Genomic DNA, 24439 nt, shown 5'->3' with positions numbered 1-24439 from the left:
AATGTCCCCCAGAGCCAGAGCTGGGCTGTTATTTCCCTTTGATACCGTTTCAGTGATTTAGTTTCAAAACAACAGGTTATGAGCCAGGCTGTTGGCCAAACAGACCACAGAAAGGCAGGACGTGCCTGGGGTGGTATGGAGACTGCCAGTGGTTTAACTTCTGTCTCTCCATGGCAGTTTTCAGAAGCACACCATGCCAAGATGAACACTGATGCAGTTGGTACCCACGGCATTCCTTGCTGGGAGCAAAAGTTGCCTTGCTGAGATGACAGCCATGCTATCTGGCCACTACATTCACTTGCTTGTAGTTTGTTGGACTTAAAGTTAGGGAGGAGCTAAGACACCCAAAAACTTGCTCATTGAACTTTCCATTAAATTTCTCATGCTCCCTGCAAAGTACCAGAGAAAAGCTCACATGAAGACAGGGAAGGACCTTTATGTACAGATGCTTCCAGCTACGTTAGAAAGGAGAGGGCACTTGCAATGACCATTTCTGACCCAGGGATCTCCCAGACTTTCCAAGCAGTCGGGCCATATCCATATACTCATGACTTCATTTCAAAGACAGGCACACAGCCGCAGGTGTTGTGGGAGAGACCTGCACTGCCCTGCATGCAGTGTGCCCCCAGCCTGGCGCTGCAGGAGGCCAGGGCTCCCCACAGCCCTGCCCAGCCCAGGCACATCGCCACCCCAGTGTCACCTGTACCACGAAGGGCAGCACACTGCTCCAGGGAGGCAAGCTGAGCTGCTGGCTTCTCTCCACACTCCATGAAGAAGGTAAAATTATGTAAAGTTATGCAAAAGCTGACACAATTACAACCGCAGTTAAACTTTCTTGGAAGGCTCTTTGCAGGGTTTAATAAAGATTAAAGCAGTAGACTGCTTGAAAAACTATTGTCACAACTACAGAAGTTAATAAAGAATACCTTCTCTTCTGAGATATTTCACGAACATCAATTTAAAATGCAATTGGAAGGATGATTTAAGTTCCCTATGGATATTCAGAGAACTTTCTAAGGAGATCTGCCAGGGAGAAAACCCATTAACTTTTATATCAGACTCTCTAGGAATCTCTCCTAAATTCATTAGCATCCAAACCAGAAAGTACATGACTTTGTCTCTACTTCCTCTGAGAAGGGGTTTATTTCTAGCCCTCCACTGACTCTTAGTCCTAAAATGCCTTTAGAAACTTATGATCCTTTCTAAAAGAAGATACTGAATGTTGGGTTTCTGCCAAAGTCATAATTAATAGTCAAGCAACCAGACTGACATACTTGCCTCGTTTTTTCTGTGTTTCATAAATATATATTCTAATATGGATAATAATTTTTATTGATGACAGAAGTATAATGATTTTTAAATTAAAGAAAAAAAAAGAAAGTACTACCAAGTTATAACCGCTGAAATAATGAATATTAAAAAAACAAAAAGAGGAATACATTAATTTGCTTCATGAGTGTTTTCCTGAAAGTTCAATTTCATGCAAAGCTAAAACATGAGCTTTCTCATTTGAAATTTTTTATAGTTCTGGATTACATAGACAATTGCTACAGGGGTTTGTTTTCTTTTTCCATGCAGACAGTTATGTACTATAGTCAATATTCTTAGGCTCAGTGTTGACAAAATAAATGAACTACATTTTAAAATCTTTCCCTGTGAGGAATTTGCATCAGCCCTTTAATCACTTCACAACAATTCTTTGCACTCATTTGATTTTGCAACATTCTTAAAAAAATTAGAGTAGGTAATCACAATTCTCTATTGCAATATCAGCTCACCAGCCCACAAGGAGTTCCCCTGCCTTCTGCCCTGTATTCCTAGACACCAGATCAGCCCAGTCCCCAGTACAATTACTTTAACACCTCATAACCTGTGTGGAGGTACAACCACCCTTTCCTTTCCAGTGTAGCAGCCTGGAAAGAGTTAAAAGGAGCATGCTTCCCCCTCTTGCCCAAATTGCCTATTAGGCAGGGCTGCTCTAGAAGGAAGCTCCTCAAGACAGTCCTGGAAAGGGTGACAAATGAGAAAGGTTCATAAGAGATCTGTATTTGCGAAATGAAGAAGAGAATCCTTTGCAGGCTCATATAGGAAGGGTAAGGGATCTTATTTTGAACTAAAATTCCCCATGTCACTCATACCAACAGAAAGGAAGTCCAGAGTCCCTCTGCTGGTACAAAATTCCCACCAACCCTTGCTCTAGTATCAATCATTTGCAGTCTCTTATTTGAGGTGTGGCAGGTACCTGTGCCCCAGGCACCTGAGCAAGAGGGAGCCCTAAAAAGCCCTTACCTGGGGCTGCTGCAGGTGGCTGTGGGAAGAGGGAGATGCCTGTGCTTTGCTGGGTAGCACAGCAGGTGAAGGCTGTTGGAAGAGGTGCAGTGTGACCTCAGCTGGGAGATATCAGCTCTGAGTCCCTCTTCAGAAGCAGAGTGTCTTTGGCAGAACTGTTCTTCAGGAAGATGCCACTTGCTGACAGCTGGTGAGCACAGAATGAATAATTACTGGTGTGGGTCCTTCAGCCTGCCCCTGCATGCAATCTCTTCCTCTAATTTGGTCTAGTAGTCCAGAACAACTCCCTGCTTCCTCTCCTCCCAGAACTTGGTACTTGGTAGTACTGTAGTTCAGTGCATGGGGAACTGTGGTTGGCTTTCCCTGTTTTGCCTGTATATAATGTACAAGATAAACTTTGCCTCTTGGGATTTTAAATATCAGGAACACACTGGTGAGAGGCTGGGTGGGAAAAGAAATTACTACAGCAATTACTAGTTGAAACTAATACTTTGTTATGAATCCCTGTTTCCTACTCAATCGTATTATTGTAAGGTTCCTACACTAATTAGAATCACCATTTGAAAGTATCAAAATTTAAAATAAACAAAATAAACAATTTTTCAAGCTGCCTTTTAAATAAATATTACATTACTTGTTTTATATATATATATATATATATAATGAGGTTTGGGTTTTTTTAAAATATCATTAAGTGCAATCTTGCTTTTACCAGGGAGACTGTGTTTTGTCAGAAAGACAATTGTTCTTCTGGGAGTGTTAGGCTGTGAAATTTGTAGAAGATGCTTGCATGGATCCCTGAGACCTAAACTCACCTGCAGTGTCACAGCTTATGCTGCATAAAGCATTGTGGTTTGCTTTTTCATTTTGTCCTTCATGAAGCTCGAATAATGGTCTGGGTTACAAATAATGGCACAGATCTAGGAAAAAAGACATAATTGATTTTTGTGATGAAGAAGTAAATTGTATTATGATCACTGACATCTTTATTACTTCTCTACATTTTCCACCTAATATTTTTTTGGCATTGTGTGAATACATTTATGCAAAGTATGTTCCCATGAGCTTGCTTGAAGACTACCAAACACTCATTCTAAGCTTGTCTGGACTCTATCATTTTATATCAGTTATATCAGAAATAAAAAGGAGACGTGTTTGCCACTGAACACACCTATAAATTCACAGAGAACAAGAGTAGGCCAATGGCCAAAAACTGTGAGGGAACTGGAAAGGGAAGAGCTAAGCTTTACTTGACTGGACTGTGTAAGACACAGAGGTTCAGGACCCTCTTTTAGTCGTTAAACCTCCACTGCACAGCAGGAAGCAATGAAGTGGGATTTTGAGATAGTGTGCATAAAAGAATTGGTCTCACGAGGTTTGAGGGAGGCAACTGCCTATACTTGGGCATCAATGAATAAATATTCTTGCCTGAGTATATCTTTGGCTTCTGTTAAACTGTTTTGCTAATTTGTTTTCTTTGGCAGCCTGTCATACCACAGGCAACACGTTTGTCTTTAGAAATTTGTTCTAGAGGTGGCTAGGCTTTCTTATGTTGCACAGTCCATAGACCCAGAATGCCTGCAGATGAAGGTTTGGGTGCACAGAGTTTGTGGGTCACTGTCTGCTCTTCTGGGCAAAATGAAGATAAAGCCATCCTTGGAACTACAGCCAACTGATTCCAAGGAGAAGGGGCTTTTTTCTGCCTCCCCAGCCACCCACTCCACCTGCTACACATTTAATGAGGTGCATGCAAAACATTATTTATCAGAGATGCTCAACTCTGCTAGAAGCTGTTGTCAACATAGGTAAATTGGTATGTGCTCTCTCTTTTCTACCCAAAGAGGCGATATGGAACTGCAGAACAGGGTACATAGTAGAAATTTATATTATAATTTGCTTTTGATGTTTGTGTCAAATATTTCAGCATTGGTTTTAAGCTTGATTTAATTCCCCAAATGTGTTAACAACTAACAACCATCAAGTTTTTTTTCTAATGCAACTTATTAAGTGCACAGTATAATATACAGTAAGGATTGAATTATATGTGTATGTGATTATGTTGGCAAAAATGTATTGCAACGAACTTTTCAATTTATAGGCAGGAAATGAAGTTCTGTAATTATGTGACAACATAAAATCAGGGCAGTGAAATTGGAATCTGGTTCTTTCTTTTTCTTGGTCTACTGTCAGCAGGCATGACCTTGGCCCATTCTCCTTTCCATGTAGCTCAAAAGAGAGAATCCAGTGGTGAGAATCCAGCGTGAAACTGGTAATTTAGAGACTTCAGAAGAGTGTGTCATTGCCTAAAGCATGCAGGGTATCTTGCTCCAGAGCTGGTGAGCAACAGGGCAATGTCCCACAGTTCCTCAGGTCCCTCACTCAAACATAAGGTCTTTTAGAATATAACGCATATTTTAATCCCATTAAAGCACCCCTCAACACAGAACAGTTAAAGCTGGTTTTGGAATATGCCCTGTTTGGAAGCTCAATCATGCCATAAGATACACTTGTGAGAGGGAAAAGGACAAGCTCCACAACCTGTCCCATGCAGAGCAAGACTTCAAATTGTAAGTCACAGAGGATGAACATGTTAAACTCTGATGCTGCTAAATTGTGAAAGCATGGTTTACAAAATACAGTACTGATACCAAGATGACATGATAACGCCAGTTTAATATAATGCTTTTTATAAAACATTTGGCAGAAAGGCTACAGGAAAACCAAACTGATATTTTTTGAATAAGGGATTCATTCTTATTTTGGAAAAAAACACATTGAATAAGTATTGCACCTACAGTATAATGAGCTCTTCATAACAGTGATACTCTCTGAAGTAAACTTTAAATTAAAGGATTACAATTAGCTCTATGTTTCCACAAATACATTGTGGACCTACTGCATCTGTATGAATGCTTACTACTGAAGTGTATAACCCTCAAAACAGGAAGAGCTGTGTCTGAACACTCTCAGTAGGAATTCTGCATCAGTTTAAGTAATCTGTGGTTACTTTAGAGTTCATCTAACTGCAGAGACTGGAAGACAGAAGGAAACAAATGGAATAAAGTCTTTCCTGGTAAGGGTTGAGACAGGCTGGAGCTTCAGCTTGAAAAGGACTGCTGAAGGACAGGTTGAGCTGCCAGAGGAGCTATTCGTTGAAAAACTTGCTTCTGGGCTATGGATGGGGATTTTATGCCAAAGATCAGTTAGGCATATGCTGAGAAATACTGATAATGAATCTAGGACTTGGATTTCTCATGGAAAGTAGAGAAATCCCTGTTAATTGCTAGGAAAACCACAGCACTCAGGTCTTCATTTCAAAGTAGCCCTTTCTAAGATACTTCTAGTGACCTTTCCCCTCAGAAGCTAATGCACTTCAGACACACTTCCAACTCTACAAAAGATGTTTTATATGATCACTGAATATTAATTGACTTTTGTACAGAACTGCAGAACTTAAACATAATGGGGATCAATGCTTATTCCTACTTTTAGTTACATAATTCTTATATGAAATTTCTTTGTACTTGCATAATTGTTTTCAGTACTGTGAGAATTGAGAGTATTTGCGATCCAAGCAGTTAATCTTGATTAAGGTGGAAGGGGAAGCCACTTATCACATACATAATGCATTAACTGAGTTATAAAAGCTTTTGAATCAGTGATCTCTAGCAGGTACATTCTGTGTTAGGCTGCTGTTATGGTATGCTGCTGTGTTACGGTTTACTTGACTTAATAGGAGGAATATACTATAATAGTTTTTTAACTATCTTAACAATAAATATAAATACTCTATTTTTTATCTTCATGATCATAGGACCTATCACAAGTTGCTAGTGGAATACAAATATTCATTATGTTAACAAGAAGTAGGATATGTAGGATTTGTAATACAGAATACTAAACATTGAAGCATAGATTTTTAATGTGGGAAAATGCACACTGCATAATCTGTGCTAGTAAAAACAAACCTTCCAGGTGTTTCAAACCGTATTGCATAGGAGGGTACAGGTCTCTTGCTTACTCTAAAGTCCTTGTTTCCTCTTTGCCTGAGAGGATTGATATTCATAGAGGAAAAGCGGGACTGAGGAAATGATGTATATCTCACAAACATTGTCAGGTCATTGTTTGAGTTTTTACTTCTATCCAGAGTAAAAAGGAGACTAACATAAAGCTGGTAATAATGCTTGCTCTGGCATGTGCTCCAGGTGCTCAAGAGGTTTCTATTGTCACTGTTATGGGATCCGTTTGAGCCCATCCTCATTCTGTTTCAAAGTGTCTGGTTAAGCTGTGTTTGGTTTGGTTGGAAAATAAGCATTATTGCTGCACCTTACAGATTGCAGTATAAATGAGATCTCTTCAGTAGTTAACACTTATATGATGGAACGGCAAAATTAAGAGATTTGTGGAGCTATGAAAGCCATAAAAAAAGCTCAGTAAAGGGAATCTCTATAAATGTCTTTGAGTATTTTCCTGTGCACACTGGTTTCTCAGATTGCACTCCCTTCCATGCTTCAAGAAAAGCAAGAGGTGAAATTTCCCATTTCCTTGATATTGATTAAATAATTGGTTTTTTTCTTGCTCCTGAAGACAGATAATCTTTAGAAAAGTATTCTGAAAACCCTGTGAATCCTGTTGAATGAGTCAGAGATGAGTTATCTTCTCAATGATCTCAGAGAAATGCCTGACTTCAACTCCCAGTAATGCTATCTGTCTGGCACTGGAAATGCTTACAGGAGATGGCAACACCCTCAGCCAGGGACTTGGTTGAGGGTGTTGGGACTCCAGATAACATTAAAAGTGTGATGATGAGGTACTGAGTTCTTCCCTACATTCCTTTCCAAATGAAGGTAAATGGCTACTGCTGAATACGAAGTTCATCTTCTAAAGTAGTCCTAAATAAGCAGTAGTAGATGTACACACAAAAAGGAACTGACTTCATACTTTTGGAATATCCTGTCTTGGGAAAAGGTGAATTAGATATCTTTTATATATATATATATATAAAAATACATTATTTCTAAAAGATTCAGGTGAACACCCCATGTTCTAACTGATTAAACTTTTCCAAAAACTAAAGACCTAAACAAACAAAACTATTAATTTTTGCATAACCACAGCACAAACAATAAACACAGCACCTGCCCAAATTCTTCTCCATATTTTCAGATCTTCTATTTCATATGAAGAGTAGACAAACACTTTAATACTAGAATACAGTTTGGTTCTACTGTACTCTAACAGGGTGTTTTGATTAAAATTAACAATTAAGGTGCTAAGAATAGGTAAAACAAAGTTCTGGGTTTGTTGGTTTGAGGTTTTCTAATCAAAAAAATCATTTAGATTGGAAAATACCTCTAAGATCATTGAGTCCAATCTATGACCAAACACCACTTGCAAACCAGACCATGGCACTGTCAGTCCAGTCTTTCCATGAACACCTCCAGGGGCGGTGACTCCACCACCACCCTGGGCAGCCCATTCCAATATTTAATCACCCTTTCTATGACAAAGATTTTTTCTCATGTCCAACCTAAACCTCCCCTGGCACACCTTAAGACTAAGTCCTCATATCCTGACACTGGTTGCCCCCACCTGGGTACAGCCTCCTTTCAGGCAGTTCTGCCCCCTGAGCTCATTTTCTCCAGGCTAAACCCCTCGATCTCTCTCAGCCAGTCCTCACAGGACTTGTGCTCCAGACCCTTCACCAGCTCCAGTGCTCTTCTCTAGCAGCTCAATGTCCTTCCTGAACTGAGAAGCCCAGAACTGAATGCAGTTAACTTGTTAAGCTAATGTGCTTTGAAAATCAAAACTTGGATGCAATCTTTCTACTTGCAGATTAATGATATTTAAGTTTCCAGTTCAGGCCAGGAGTGAAAAGTTATGTGGTCCTGTTAGGAAAAAGAATTCTCTACAGGTTATGTTTTGAAAATTAGAACAATTTTTCTACTTAATGTCTCTGACATTTACTGATATTAATAAATGCCAACTATAAAAAAGCTTACATGGAGAAAGATGATATTCTGGACTGCTTGAATGGTCAAGCAAATGTTTTCAGAGGTGTTAATTGCACCATTCATCTCAATGGGATTCTGGTGCTAAGGCCAGATAGTGACAGCCTTTTTAATTTCCTCACAGCTGATCAAAGCAGGCAAGACAAGAAAAATGCTGTTAAAATTGTTTTTATAGGATCTTGATAAAAGCTCATCTAGTTGAGGCAAATGGATGGTATTTTGGAAAGTATTGCAAAGTCTGATCTGCTTTCCCTTCTGTTCAAATGCATTTTCTCCCTGTAAATGAAGAATATGCATGAGTCAGTGTCAGCCTTGACATTCTAGCCAGCAAAACAATTCTTAGAATTCAAGTAGCTCAATATTTTTCAACACCAAAATTCTTTTGTGTTGATGGCTAAGTGGAGAAATGGGGTGGGTTGGTACTGGCAGCACACCAGGTGCCTCTCACAGCTGCTCTATCACTCCCCTCCTTAGCTGGGAAGGGGGAGAAAAAAACATAATTAAAGGCTCATGGGTTGCAGTCAGGACAGGGAGGGATCACTCAATGATTACTGCAAGAGACAAAGCAGACTTCACGTGGGGAAAACAGTTTTAATTTACTACAAATCACATCAGAGTAGGATCCTGAGAAAAAACCCTGCAATCTTAAGACATGTTCCCCTCACTGCTCCCTTCTTCCCAGGCTTAATTTTATTCCTAATTTTCTCTACCTCCTTCCTCATGAGCAGCATTGAGGGACAGGGAATGGGGGCTATGGAAGACTTCATCATGTTTTCTCTGCTGCACCTTCCTCAGGGGAAGGAGTCCTCTCATTCTTCCCGATCCAGCATGGAGTCCCTCTAATGGAGGAAAGTTCTTGATGAATTTCTTCAGTGGGAGTCTTTCCAGTGGGCTGCAGTTTTTTACAAACTTCTGCAGCATGAGTTCCTCCTGGGAACTGCCAACAAACCTGCTCAATGAGAAGCACCTCCTTCCCTTCCTTCTCTGACCTTGGTGTCTGCAGGGCTGTTACTTCCACATATTCTCACTCCTCTCTCCAGCTGTAATTGCTCTTGCACAGTAACTTTCCTCTTTTTAAGTATGTTATCCCAGAGGTGTTACCATGACAGTGTTTTCATATGTCTGCCCATAGCAATCCTGAAGGGAAACTGGTGCAACTTCACTGGCCACAGAAAATAGATTATCTCTCACATTGCCTTTAGCTCTATAATCTGATCAAGGGTTGGTTCTGAAGCTCTTATTGAATTTCTGTGATGGATAAAGATGATGATTAAAGTCTTGAATATGCAAGAGAAAGAGACACTGAACTGCAGGATTCTAGAAGCTGTCGTTATTAAGCTTGTGAATATTCCTTTGATCAGAAATCTCAGCTGTACATCTCTGACTCAGAACCTCCTTGGAATCCAGGATATTCCAACAAGGCCAGTAGTTACATTTTAAGAATCTGGGCAGCAGACTCTAGTTGCTCTAGAAAATGCAAATCTAGCCACTGACTTAAAAATGTCAGAATGGAGACGATGATGCTATAAAAGCAGTGCAATTGGGAGACCTATTTTCACATCCAATGTGTGCTGGAGGATGTTCAATCTCACTTTTTTCCTAAGGTCAGGTGCCATAGCCATGTCTGAGATGTTTAGGAAGAGCAAAGCTCATTCAATCAAGCTTATTACGTTCTTTTATTCAGGTATGGTCAGAGAGCCATTAAGGGAGAGAAGTGAAAGGAGAAGAACACATCATCCTGAAGTTCTAGACTGTCTCATTAGTGATTAGGCTAATCACTAATAAATTATTAGGATTTCTTCAGGAAACAGGACAGGTGAACACAGACCTGTGTCTTGTTCCTCTTAAGTGAAAAATGTTGAAAAAGTGCTGGTGAAAGCTGCAGACAGGGTCATCAGAAAAGTGGCTGGATATAACTGACTGAAATAATAAATAAATGTGAAGTGTTGGTGAAAGGCATATGCATTCATGTTTTAAAAGCATTGTCTTAATATCAGAATGAAGGCATGAGATATTCTGCTGTTTTATGGGGTTTCATTGTTCTCAGTGTGGAGTGCTAACATAAAACTTCAGTACTTCCACAAACACTCAAGAACTCTAGAAGCCAATCTATTGTTTTACACCATCATGTCAATAAAAAAGCTCTAGTGGACTTTTACCTAGCAGTTCTGGAGGTAGTAGGTGAACAGGAGCACCAGCATGGCAAAAGACACATGACAGTCCCGGCCAGCCTGGGAATCCTAGGATTTTATTCATCTTCTGCAGTCTTTGTCTTCCTTTCTTAGAGCTTTCATCCATAATTTTTGGTTTGGTTCTTTGGTTTTCTGTTTAGAATTTACCTTTGCTTGTCCTCTTTGAACTGTTTTGTTCTCAGATGATGCTGCCTATAAAGAACTCTGTAATTAATAATCAATATGCACTGCATTCAACTTTCATGTTCACTAAGTCAAAGGCCAGCATGCACCATTATTTCCTCTCAAAAGTTTCCAAATTATGTGTTAGACTCCAATTTAAAAAAACCCCAATGAAAGCAGATGATGTCCATGTGATTAAAGTTAAAAACAGCTGTCATATTTAGGGGCAGTGGTACTTATGCTACTGCACTTTGTAGGCCATTGGGACAAACCATTTGCTTTTGGGAGATTATTCTGATCAAGCTGGGTACTGAGATGCACAAGTACACTGTTTTTTTATTCTACTCCAAAGGTCTTGCTCTTTGATTCCTGCAAGTTTTTTGTAATACTAGAGGTAAAAATTGCTCAGTTAGTAAGCTCAGAGTTTGCTTTGGCATAAGCATGGAATGGTGGCTTTTAGAATTACTGGAGATATTTGATCTGCATCTTTGTAAACTCTGTCATGTTTCTAATTTACTCTAAAAAGAGGGCTCAGTTTCTTTTGGCTTGAAGTAGAGATCAGTGCCCACAAGCAGCCCTCTTGACACACCAGCTAGGATATTAGTATGCAGGGCTTTTTCATGGCAGGGCTGTATTGTAGTTTTGTATGTATAGACATGAGAAAATCAATACACTCATTGTAATCTTCAAAGCCGTGGAAAACTACAAATGCATGAACAATGGAAAATAAAGCTACTGTTATTACAACAAGCATGCACCTGGTGGAATGAAGAGGTTTGTGTCAGTGTGGTATCGTTGATTTTCATGCTAATGCTGAATCTTGTAAATATATTTTATTAAGCTAATATTACCACATCTTAAATGAATATCTTTCATTACATGGACAAGAAGTGCTAATAAGTGAGTGTGGCAAAAAATAAATTACTTTCAAATTCTGAACCAAGCTCATTACAGCTGCATCCCCATAGAGTTACTGTTTACCATAGCGTTGGGGTGGCAGAGGGAAGAGAGGAAGGAAGACAATCATTTACAGAAGCTTCTCTAGCTTGACAATTAGAGCAGAAACTGCAGACTAGCCAGAACTAGGAGCTGCACAATTAATTACCAAGGCCTGCAAAATTTCATCTCTTCCCAGGAGACAAGTAGAGCTGAAAGTTTCCAGTTCTGTCAAGAACAGAGTCCTCACCTCTTGTTTGGTCATTCTCCATGTTCCTGGTTCACTGCTGGAGAGAACAGCCTCCAAACAAAAGCTGTGTCACCTGCCCACCACTCTGCAGCACCTGTCAGTCTCATTTTAAATGATGGTGTAGCTCAGCATCCCTACTTAATGTTGTTATGGTGACCATGGGAACCTGATGCCAAGCACTGCATCTGTCTGCTTCTCTTACTGCTAATGATCCTGCTGTGTACAACTTCAAAAGGAGCAGAACCAATGGGGTGGTCTTCAAAGCCTGGATGATCAAAGAGGCCAGCAACTACAAAACTGTCCTTCTATTAAAAAATTTATGCTTGAGTTGGATCCCAGGTAGAGGAAGGGAAGGTAGATAAATCTCTTGGTACACCTCTACAGCTAGATCTTCGCTTATTTAGCGCCTGACCGTGTTCCTGCAGAAGATGGCAAAAATGCCCCATGTGAGCAGCCTCCAGTGGGGCCCACAACTGGTACAGCAGCTTGGAAAATGAGATGAGCAATGCCATGGTCTGGAGCCAAGTGCGTGTGTGTGCAGACACACATACTTTATTGGGAAGGCACTAACTGAGGGTAAGAATATGTATATATGCACTTGCCTGGGCAGTTCCATATTACAGAATTGCACAGTTCTCAGGGGATATTTTCCTATCATCCCTTCAGCTCTTCATGCCTTTTGCTTAACACTGGCAATTGAATCTATGTAGGTAATTAACTTAAAACCAAGTAAAATCAACAGGTGCTTAGGAAAGGTCTATACCTTTCCTAATGAAATGACGTGTGGGTTTAAAAAAGAAGTTTTTAAATTCAATAAAAAATATAATTGATCAGTGAACAACATAATGGTTACTTTTTTATCCTCAGCCACAGATACATGAGAGGTCTTACCTCCTTTATATCCCAGGATCTTTCTGTAAATCAGATTAGTTGGCCTCTCCCTGACCTTTCCACTGTATATTTGCTCGTCTTGCTGGTCTGTGTCAAGCAAATACCACAACACAGATGGCACGAGGTGCAAATCGCTGCAGTAAGATGGACCTCAGGTGATAAGTGGGTGCTCATCCTGCTCATTCTAGAACAAGGTAAGAGAGGGAAGGCTGAACTTCAGAAAAAAAGGGTATGCTGACAAACGTGATCACTGGTGGGCAACTATGGGCCCTCTTGTATGATGCTCAGCTATTTTGATTCCGTATTAGTGAGTTCTCAAGGATGTGCACAATTTTTTCATCCCAAAATTTCCTTTTTCTGCTTCTGAGGAGGGTCTGGTTTTTCCTTGTTGTTGTTTACTTTTCCTTGTGATTTGGCTGCTTCTGTTTTGTCATTTTGATGACTGCCTCACTCACGTGCCTGCTTGCATTCAAGAAGTTTTGGGACAACCCTCTCAGGCACATGGTGTCATTCCTGAGCATGGTGTTGTGCAGGGCTAGGAGTGGGACTTTGATGGTCCTTGTGGGTCCTTTCCAACTCAATATATTCTTCAACTCCATGTGGTGAAATTGGAGCCATGGAAGCAGACAAGCAGTGCTCCTCCTACCAACCTCCTGCATTGCAGGCTGCATGGAAATCTCTTTTGTGTTTAATTTCTATCTTTAAAAAATATCACCAAAGAACCTTTCTGAAAGTTAGTGCTACAAGCTGCATTTCTGAAAAGTATGACACAGATAACACTGCAGCTGTGAGCTGGCTCAGAGGCCATAGAGCTGATGAGCATCCATGAGTAAAGCATAAGAATCAAGAGTAATTAAATTTTATCAGATGATAACTCTGGCAGGGGTGAAAAAAGCATTCATACTTAACCAGACAATGGGCATTCAGAAAAGGGAAAACAAGTCATTACACAAACCCTAGGATTTATTTCCTTTCAATCTTGTTTGACAACTAAAATGTAATAAAATGGAAAAAGCAAGGAGGCTGCAAATAAAGAGATAGCTATTGACTAACGCAATACAAAACATTAAATGGTATAATAGCAGCAACACTTCCCTCAAAATCTAATATTGAGCCTGTGTTTTTACTGGCGTGATTTTGACCTGGCACATGAAATAGCTGCTGCTAGTGAGCAATGGGGATTGATGTCTCTGCTGTGGAGAAGAGATGGACAAGACTGAATTCATGCTTTGACGTGTGTGTCCTCCTGCTACTTCCATAATGCTGATGGAGGCTGCAGCAAACATGCCTAAGAAAAGCACTTCATTATTTTAGGATGGAAAACTGCTGTTGGTAAATTGCATGTTTGTTGTATATCTCTTCAAAGTCATGAGCAGAGCTGAATATTTCTGCTGAGGTTTTTTTTTTTTTAATTTGGCAGTTAAAATTAGGCTTAAAAATGGCTTCTATATACTTCAGTATCTCTGCTTGCATATAATATTGTGGAATACTACACCAGGTAAAGCAGAGAACATCCACAACTACTGGAGGAGGGAGGGAAGGGAGCTGACTTGACTCTGCATTTCAGGGTGGTTTGTTGTGAACTAATGCAGCCAAAGTGAACTTGAGGCACGGAACAGCACAGTCACCTCAATAATTGCATTGTGTGGGTGGGCTTTTGTCTTGAATGGTATCATAGTAACTCACGATTCAGCAGGTGGGAGGAGAAGCCACAAATAAAGGCCCTTTTATACATGACAACAAAAGGAACAAACACAAATTTTCTCCCCAAGTGATGTCAAAAGCCAGGCTAAAATATGTTGTGATGAGAATTTGTTTTGTTTTAGTAGATAAATATATTTAAGGTTACAAGACAATAATTTTAGTAGTAGCTGAGGGTTAAAACCCTTGTTACAAATGTGTATGAGTACTGGAGGATTGCAAAATACTATCTATAGCTCAGTGTTCAGGAAGTAACAATGCCTGTGTTTTATCTGAGCTACTTTGTTTCTTTTTTAATGCTTACAAAAGTGCATTCAAGGCAATATAAAAATTCCATGTGAGATACAAAAGGTGCAAATTACATCTTCATTGCACTGTAAAGCATAAAAAGTTGCTGGTTTTCAACTTTTTAATATGTAAAACCTCAACTGCAGAAGAACAATAAAAATAATTTATTCTATTTATTTCTCTTTTTTTAGCTATTTGATACAACTAAATTTTTTACTGCTGGCAGGCATTAAAAAAATCCAGTTAGGGAGGTTTGCAATATCCTTGTTTTCTCTATTTATGACAGATTCTAAATGTCAAGGCTAACGTTTTTACTTATTTCTAAAGCCAAATACTCAGTTAAAAAATTCACAGTGACCTGAAGAAGACTGTGGGAGAGAAAGATTCTTGCAGATCCTCTGTTTAAGACAGCACTGCCATTTCCTGAAGTGCCATAGAATTCTCAAACTTTAGAAAACTTGTAATTTTTGTCTTTGGATTACTCTTTCAAGGACAGTATTTGTATTGCAAGACAGATAAGGTGAGTGTCCCTTTTCTAATGGAGATTTGTAAGCATAATGTGATCTCTTCCTTACCAACATGTATGGGTTTAGTTTGTCTTTCTCATATTTGTCACCTTGTTAATACGGCTCAATTTTTCTTAAAATTTTTCCACATTCCTCACTTTTACTTTAATAGGAATTTTGCATGGGGCAGCAAAGGAAAACCTTTATACAAGGAAAACCTTTAGGTCAAAACAGATAAAGGTAGCCTAGAAAAAGGAATATAAAAATGCACTTTAGAAGAAACATTACCAAGAGAGGAAGACAAGGTTCTATGAACTTTTAAGGGTTTTATGGGCTTAGCTTAAGCAAAAATAGAAGAAATTAATATATTTGCAATAAAATTTTCTTGCAGTCACATTTCTTTTGAAAATACAATAAAGTGATTGATCAAAAAAATCATGTCACCCTTCACATGAGAGCCTACCTGTAAGTTCGGAGGCTAGACATTGGAAGCAACTCAACTAAGCTGGTGAAGTTTCACCAGTGTGAAGTAGATTAATTGAGCTTAGAGGATAACTTTGCCATCAATTTTAATGACTTGAAACTAGCGTGCTTCTGTTGAGAAACGCAGTTGCTTGTGTCTACATAGAAAAAACTATTTCCATCTAGGTGACCAAAAGTAAAGAATATTTTAACTACCTGGGACATTCACTTTGCATATTTAAGTAAATAATCTAAGTAGTGTTCCCAAAACAGAAGGTTGAGATCTGTTTTATAGGCTGTTGTGTATCAGAATTATAATGCAATTTACTTGAAAATAAATTTTCTATAGTTATTGTGATGAATGATTTTAAACAACAGTGTTATTAATCTTGAGCTTTGTGGTGTTTTGAGAGGCATGATTAGGTACACATGCTTTTCATCCATTTGGTCTTTCTGTATTTGTTTATACAGACTGTGAGGCAATAGTTGAAGTGGTGTGGTGCATCTGTATCAATTCCTGTAAATGAAAATTTACTTTTAGACCATCCAGTGATGCTAGCATCCTTCCAGCGACCAAATAAGAGAAAAAGAACAACTAAAACACAAAACCCCTGCTAGAGGACATTGGCATTATGTGGCTTTTTCAGAACCAAGCTTTTGCATCTAGCTTTCCAGTCAGCATGCCCAGCAAAATAAAGCCTGATGCATTGAATTGCTTATGGAGAAACCATACTATTTAACATATTGTTCTGTGCAGTAAGCAGCTCTAGTATGAATGGGCAGAAGGGAAGTCTGGACAGTTCAGGACTACAGCTTTTGCAAGGTCATCTTCTCCTGACTCAACCTTTAAGAATATGATTTAAAAGCTTTCTGACTTTCTTCAGCAAATGGCCTTTGGCAGGATTAAGCTGCGCCGCTGCCAATCCGGCTCAATACCAAGCATGTTAATGAGGTGTCTTGGCCTTTTTATTAATTCTACAAGCAGGGTAGTCCATTCAGCAGTGACCGAGAAAGTTTAATCAAATAATCTCGTTGTTCCAAATTTATCACCACAATAAAAGAATCTACTAAGGAAATGCAAGATGAAAGAACTCATTTTTAATGCTATATCATTTTCCACTAAGAAGCAGTGCAGCCTTGAGGCTCACAGCAGTGTTAATGTCTGCCTCTCTGTGGGTATGCAGTGTGTAGGGGTGTTGCAATCTGCAGGAGCGACCTGCATAGAAACTGTTTGCCCCTGGTTCTTACTGTTGCTCTCACTAACACAGATTTACTTTTTCTAATGAAGCCTTTCGATTTCAAAAAACATCTGGAAAAAAAGTGTAGTGAGATATGGAGTTTATCCATGACATGATGAAATCTGTCCATTGCAGGTGACAAAAGGTGAAGAAAGGACACACTTTTGCATATTGTGGGGAGCAGTGAGGTCTGAGTTGGTGTAACAGAATAGTTACAGTAGCTTCCAAAGATTTATTCCAGGTCTGGAAAAATAAGTATGGTTAACTTACAAATAGGACTTAAAATGCACACGTGGAACTAAGTGGCTTTGCCCCACAATTTGGGATCATATGGCAAAAGCATAATCCTTTTTTCATTTTCTATGCTTCCAGATCAAAAATTCAAATGTTTCAGACACATGTGCAGCTTCAAACAGCTGTCATTAATTTTATACAGTAAAAAATGCCTGTCAAATCAGTTTCCAAGTGTTCCTTTCCCTTAAGAAATCTCTCATGCCGAGAAACCTGTGCAGTCCAAGGCGAGTGACACATTTTTTTGCATCAAAAAAATTCAACTTTAAAACACCTTCAAAACTAGAAAACAACCCATAAGTTTGTCTAAAGGGTGAGAATTATCAGGTTTTGCTTGGGGCTAGCACAACTTCCAGATACGCAACTTTATACACAACATGAATATTGTGCTCTAGTTTGCTAAAGCAACTTCCTTCCCTGACCACAAATCCAATAAAAGTTTTCTTTCAGGTTCTGTCTGGAGTCCTTAATTCTCTTCCCTATATCTTTCCCCCTCTCCCTGGTTGTTTGGCTCACTTCTCAGCAAACCTGTGGGACAGGGGTGAACTAGGAGTCCTGCATTGCTAAATGCACATAACTCGCAGTACCTCGGTTTTGTAGCCCATTATTTTCTAGCACAAATAACGTGAAATGGCAGACCATGAAGGGATATCAAGGCTTTACAGCATACCAATGGACTTTGAGATTGAAACGTCTGGCATTTCTCAGGATATGGTAAATTGGAGACGTCTGTTCTGTATTCTTTCATTCACAACTCCTACAGTCCTTTTGGGGCTCTTGCTGGAGGAAGGAAATGTTACTATTTTTCTGCTCTTTGCATTTTGGTTTTTGATTTGACCTGGGAAGAGAGGCACTGGCAGGGCTTGTATGCCACTAAGATATGATGAGTTGTCCTAATTTTTTTCTGCACTTCTCATCTAACAATGGATATCAAAACAAAAAGTAGGTCTATTTTCCATTCCAAATATAAAGGACTTCTATTTTCCACTGTGTCTGTCAAAGAAAGAAATTGAACAGCTTATATTCAACAACTTCAAAGTAGCAGATTAAAATCAGCTTTCTACAAAGCAGCATACCTCCTAGGAACTGGGACACTAACTCTGTATGGCCCTTCCTAACCATAACAGGCAGCTGCATTGTGATTTCCAGAGCTTTCCAGTTGCTTTCAGCAAGGTGTCATGACAAAAATTCTGATGCTTGTTTGGTTTTTCCATGCATTGCAGGGGGATCTGAGCAATGTGAGGGCTCATGTGAAAAATTTGCTCCCACTTGTCTTAAATTCATCTGATGGCTCTCTCAAGCACAGTGTTGGTTTCTCTACTTGAGAAAGCAAGGATGATTCTGTTTGAGGTGGCCAAGCTGAGTTTTGCTTCTCATTCAGTCTTTACTTGGCCATTCTCTGCCTCCTTTGCCAGTTTTTCTTGGTTCTATGGGTTTATTTCAACCATTTCAAGATGGTGTTAAATATTTAAAAACATGAATGCAATTAAATACCTAGGATGAACTAGAAAGTTTCTGCTTTTTTTTTTTTTTTTTTTTTTTTTTTTTTTTTTTGTTGTTGTTGTTGTTGTTGCTGATTCAAAATATTTTGAATGTGCAATGAATTATGCACAAAGTTGCATTCCCATTCAATCTGAATATGCTACAATTAGTCCCATGGATAGAACTGGAGTCATTTGGGTTACACAGCAGCATTATATTCATGTGGCTGTCAAATTTGACCCCAGCTGGAGAAAATGAATAGCTTTGCCATACAGCATTTCCATATACTATACAGGACTTTTATCATGTATATTGCATTTCTGTCTAACACCCAAAAACCCTTGGGGCAGGAACATCAGATTAATGGCTTGGGCTTATACCTCCAGTGCTAAACATAAAAATACTAAGAAGCAGGACTATGCATCAAATGCAGGACATGTGGTGAGAAGGGCATTTACTTAAGCTCTCCTTAAGGAGGGAGCTAAGTTGTCTTCTAGAGACTCAAGTCCTAAGGCTGATTTTTATGAAATGGGAAAGAAGGAACACATCAACTTCATGCTGTTGTTTATGCAGTAGTGATTGTTTTGTTGCCCAATGAAACACTGTTGCTGTCTTAGTCTAGTATGTCACAGAATATTTTAAATGTAAAACTCTTAGCTTGGGGTGGGGGTTAGTTACCTTTCTCATGAAATGAGTAGTATTTTGACGAATGTAAACTTCCATCCCAGAGAATCTTCTGGCAAGCTAGTATTGATGAGAGGTGAAAAGAAATACAGTTTAAATTATATTTTCCTTTGATATGGCATCACACTGTAGACAACACAATGCTAATATATCTTAATGGCTGTGCCTTTTAAGAGCTGAATATCAGTCAAGCATATAATTTCATGTTGTCTGGAAAAACATAGAAAAGAGTATCTAACAAGACAGAATAAGGCACCACAGTCTAGAATAATTACTTATTGTTCCCTTGCTATAGAACTCTGCCTTTTAAAAAAATACAGTTTCCTAACCCTTCTGTGTTTGAATGATTGCAGGTATTTTACTAAAGTAATAAACTTGCACTAGTAAGAGGTCTAGAAAAAGCTGTTTATAGTGGTTCCAGCTTGGTGTTGCATACCATTTTGCCCATATTTCTAAAGTAGGTATATTCTGCTTAGCAATTTTTTTCTTACAATTTGTAGAATTGCTAGAATACTACAATATTTTCTTCTCCTTTTATTCAAAATCTTAAACAGCTCTGTATATCTACAAAGTCCAAGTCATGTGGAATCCCACAGTTTATGCTTTCATGTCCAATGCCATATTGTAACATTTCAGTTTTAGTTACAGTGCTTGAACATAATTAAAATAATATACATGAGAATTTTTACTTTCATGTTTCCAGCAACTGCTATTTTTAAAGAAGAAACATCACTTCCAGCAAGGTTTGGTAGAGGTATCCTAAGAGGTAGCTCTTGGTAGATATTGTTGTTGTGTCTTACTACAATTTTGAAATGTCACCGTTATTAAATGTTTCAGTGAACTTTAAGATGTTCACTCCCATGCATTTTTTTTCTCTCTCACAGGATGCACGCTCACTTCAAGTTTGTCAGTGCTGCCACCCAAGCTGTCCAAAGTCCCTTGCATGTGTGAGAGGAGAAACACCCATCTGTCATTTCATTTACACCTTGGAATGACAGCAGCTGGGGAGGAATAAAACAGCTGAAAAAAATTTATTGAATAGAAGAATAAGATTGTTCTGGTGTATTAAAGTGGGTATGTGTGTAATAGGGTCTCTGACTTCCACAGCTACTCTCTGGTGCTATGGAAGATGGGCAGGTAAACACATCAGTGATGGAGGCACAATTTCTAGCAGGGCTGAGCCAGCCTCTGCTAGTTCACACCAGCCCATGCCAAGAGGCAGGTGAGTGCTCAGCAGGTGTCAGTCACTATTGGCTGCACAACAACATTTGGTTTGCTTCATTATTGGAACCTTTGCTGGCTCTGAGACTGTGTTTTATTTCTGGACTTATAATCATGGAGGATCTTTACAAGACATACATACCGTATTACAGGAAATTCTCAGAATAAATCCTATCCTTGTCCACCACTTACAGCCACAGAGAGCATGGACTGTGTATACCAAAAGAGGCTGGTCCAGTGATGGCCTTTGGAGGTGACTGAAACGGTTAATCCCATACATGCCTATAATCACCATTCCTGCCCTAAATGCTCTAAAGAGACTTAAATCAAGATCAGTATCCTAAGATTTAGTGAACATTGTGTTTCTATCCCCTCATCTTAACCAAAATCATCCTTGTGCCTTGATTTGTGTACCCTGCAAGGAGTTCTGTCCTTGGTGGGCAGCATCAAACATCTGCACAATTACTCTGTTTGCACTGCTAGACCTCTGCTGTTCACCTGTAGTGGATTTTGGAACTGGCTTTCTCAGCAGCAAACACTTTTCCTCTTTACAGGCTCAAAGTAAGCGTTGGAAAGGAAATAAAATTAGTGCTTTATTCAATACATGTGTATTTAAGATGATAATTAGTTTGATTTTTGCCTGCTGGATTTTTTTTTTAACACTTTCCCTTTCTGATAATGGTGCAGTGATGCTGTGGTGTTCCCTTCAATGACAGTGAAAGGTTGCATTTAACTGACCCAGCTCAATTACACATTTGATACCTCGGTGGTTTAATGTTCCAGGTAAACTGAGCTAGTGCGGTGCTGAAAGGTAACAACCTTTTCTCCTTGGACTTGACTTTCCTCCCCCCTAAATGAATATGGACACCTATATACAAAACACTCTTTGACTTCAACTATCTACGTGATCAAATTTTGCCCAATAATCTATTATCAGATTTTAATCTTATTTGTTTGTGAATGAATTCTTTGTCTAAAGTAACAGCTATGCTTACATGTTCATTTCAGCTTAACTGCATGCTTGCCACTTAAATTAGGTGGTGTGTTAAAAAAAAATTAATAAAAGTAAGGGTGAGTTGATGGAAGGCTGTGTGGCTCTGGTGCTGGTTCGGCGGCCTCACGGGAGTAACCAGGTGGGTGCCCTCGTCAGAGAGGGTCCACGGTCACTTCATAGCCGGCCCTGCTCGGGCTGTCCGGGCCGCCCCGCGCCCTTCCGAGCTCGCCGTCACCGAACAGAGGAGGGAAATGCTTCAAAGGCTTCGCTGCTCGTCCGGCCGGGCGCACCCAGGGGCTGAGGGTGCACCCAGGGGCTGAGGCGGCCCCTCAGGGTGAGGCGGCCCCGCCCGGCCCCGCCCGAGGGCCGCTGTGGGCCCGGGGGCTCCCCCTGCCGGCGGCCGGCGGGAGCGCGCGGGGTGGGGGGCGCGGAGCGCGCCCTGCCCTGCCCGGCCCCCGCCGCCGGCGCTCCGCGCTCCGCAGGCGGCGGCGGCTCGCAGGCGGCAGCGCTGGCCCGCCCGTCTCCGTCCCTCCATCCCTGCCCGCCTCTCTCCCTGCCTGCCTCTCCCGCCGGGGCCAGCGCCAGCCCGGGGACCCTCTGCCACGGGGGCGCCGCCTCCCCCGCTCGCTCCTCTCCTTCCTTTCCGCCTCTTACCTGGCCGGTGAGAGCCGCCGGCTCGCCCCGCCGGGAAGCCTGGGCGCCCCCCAGCCATCGCTGCTGCTCCCCATGGGGATCCGGGAGTTCCCCAACGGCTCCGCGCGGGGCAAAGCCGGCACGCTGTGAGTACCCGCGGGGCCGGGCGGGCGGGCGGGGGGACGGAGACACCCCACACCGCCCCACCTCACCTCACCCTGCCCGGCGGCGCCGCCCGCTCCCGGGGGTCGCTCCGGTGCAGGGCGGCGAGGAAAGTTGTGGGCGCCCTGGGCTCGGGCCGGCTCCCCTGCCGGCGGGGCTCCCGCCGCCAACTTCGCCCGGGGCCGGCGGAGGGCGGCGGCGCTGGCAGCGCGGCCCCGGGCTGACGCCCCTCTCCCGACCCGCAGCGGCATGCGGCGCTCCCCCGATGTCAGCCCCCGGCGGCTATCCGACATCAGCCCGCAGCTGCGGCAGCTCAAGTACCTGGTGGTGGACGAGGCCATTAAAGAGGACTTGAAGTGGTCCCGCTCCGTGGAAGACCTCACCAGCGCGTCCGTGGGGCTCACCTCCATCGAGGAGCGCATCCTGCGCATCACCGGCTACTACGGCTACCAGCCCTGGGCCGCCAGCTACAAACGTGAGTCCCGGGCACGGACGGGCGGGGGGTGCCAGGACGTGGGCGAGCGGAGGCAGCCCGGAACCGGCTGAGGTTCGCGGGGCCGATCGCTTGGTCGCTGGAACAAACCTCGCTCCGTGAAAGGAAGTGCTCTCACTCTCGGCGAAGAATTCTATGCCTTAGTTCTTTGGCAGTGGCTGGTTCACGAGAGCGTGGTGCTAAGAATGATGACAGCTAAATTCTGCGAAGAAAATAGGTCAAATATTTGTCTTCATGTTGCAGGCATACTTAGCAACGGTGATTACCGTGGGTTAAGAGCTGTGTAAAAGCTCCTGCACGCTCATGCACATGCCATTTGCACAAGTCATGCATTATCGGTGTGTGTTTCCATTGTTTTGGGAGTCTGTCAAATTTTCACAGCACTTGAGCTGAATGATCTGGCTTTTCCTATGTCCATTGGAACTGTTTCTTCCATATGCATACACTTGAGAAAGAAACTTCAAATGATAACGGTATGAAGAGAGGTGTAGCTGTATTCCTTCACATACACGATTTACAAAGGAAGCATTACCTGGAGTCGTTGTAATATATCAGCTAGGGTTTTTTTGTGTGTTATGTCCTATTTCTCGTCCATCTTTCATCATGTGTATGTCAATTGTATGCATTAAAAAGTTTTAGAATAGTTTACCAGTTGATTGAAGTCATAACATTATTTTGGTTGTTTTAAGGTTTTTTGTAACATCGCAAGGATTTTTGTTGATAAAAGAATTCTGCTGTAACAGAAATTGCTGCTTTGCTGGAATCACTGGCTCTGATAAAGTGTTTGTTTTCATATTGTACTTCCCTAAATATTAAGTGCAAATGTTTTGAAATATTTACTACTGGATTATCTATGTGGCAGTGTGGTTAATAATGGAGTAGAAGGATACAAGAATGCATGGCACACAGTACTAGTTTAGTTTTTCTCTGAGGGAGAGCTGCTCCTGATTGCCTGAAAATAGGACTTTACTAATAAATATTCTAATACTCTTCTGTGAGAGACTTTTTAAAATTTTTTTCTTTGATTGCAGTTATGACAGAAATATCAGATATTTTTTACTTTACTCACTAGGACTATGGTATTTCTACAAGATCGTTTCCAGTTCCTGGACTGAGGCTGTTCTGGAGAATAAAGCTTATTCAGGCCAGTTTTAAGGATCAGATCATATGTGAATGCCAGACTGAGATGGATGTTAATGATTCTATCTGACAGAGTGACTAATAGTCTAGCTGAAGTCACACTGAGCTGCTGTGGCTGAACCTTCTGAAATAATAAAGGTCATGCTGGCTCCTCAATTATAACCTATTTGTTGAAATTTATAACTCTGTCTGAAAAAGTTAATAGCGAACCTAAGCCTGCTATTCTAGTTACTTTTTTTTTCTCCTAATTTGATCTGAATAACAAAATTACATACTTGAGTTATAATGGTGGGGAATAAATATTCAAAGTGTCTGAGTTTCATAAATGTATGTCTAAAAATAATAGGTTATGTGAATTTTTTGCCAATTTAAAATCTGAGTTACTAGGATCATAGAAGGACACATAAAAGAAA

General features: G+C 40.9%; 1 protein-coding gene and 1 long non-coding RNA gene across 2 annotated transcripts in view; one reads left to right on the top strand and one right to left on the bottom strand.

Annotated features, from left to right (window-relative positions):
* Positions 1-3108: 3108 nt before the first annotated feature.
* On the bottom strand, positions 3109-22822 carry LOC134547008 (uncharacterized). The gene is made up of 3 exons (XR_010079336.1): positions 22715-22822; positions 19378-19443; positions 3109-3209 (listed from the first exon to the last, which is right to left on the bottom strand). It is a non-coding gene; the product is annotated as an uncharacterized LOC134547008 (long non-coding RNA).
* The window catches only part of SLC35F3 (solute carrier family 35 member F3), a 163590-nt gene continuing 161135 nt past the window's right edge, over positions 21985-24439 (top strand). The window contains exons 1-2 of the mRNA XM_063390472.1: positions 21985-22377; positions 22639-22868. Of these exons, the coding sequence (XP_063246542.1) occupies positions 22325-22377; positions 22639-22868 (283 nt within the window). The 5' untranslated portion in view covers positions 21985-22324. The remainder of the gene's footprint in view (positions 22378-22638; positions 22869-24439) is intronic.

Source organism: Prinia subflava, chromosome 2 (assembly GCF_021018805.1).
Source record: "Prinia subflava isolate CZ2003 ecotype Zambia chromosome 2, Cam_Psub_1.2, whole genome shotgun sequence".
In the NCBI taxonomy this organism is placed as follows: Eukaryota; Metazoa; Chordata; class Aves; order Passeriformes; family Cisticolidae; genus Prinia; species Prinia subflava.
Note: the sequence above shows the minus strand (reverse complement) of the source record. Positions and strands in the feature narration are given on the sequence as shown.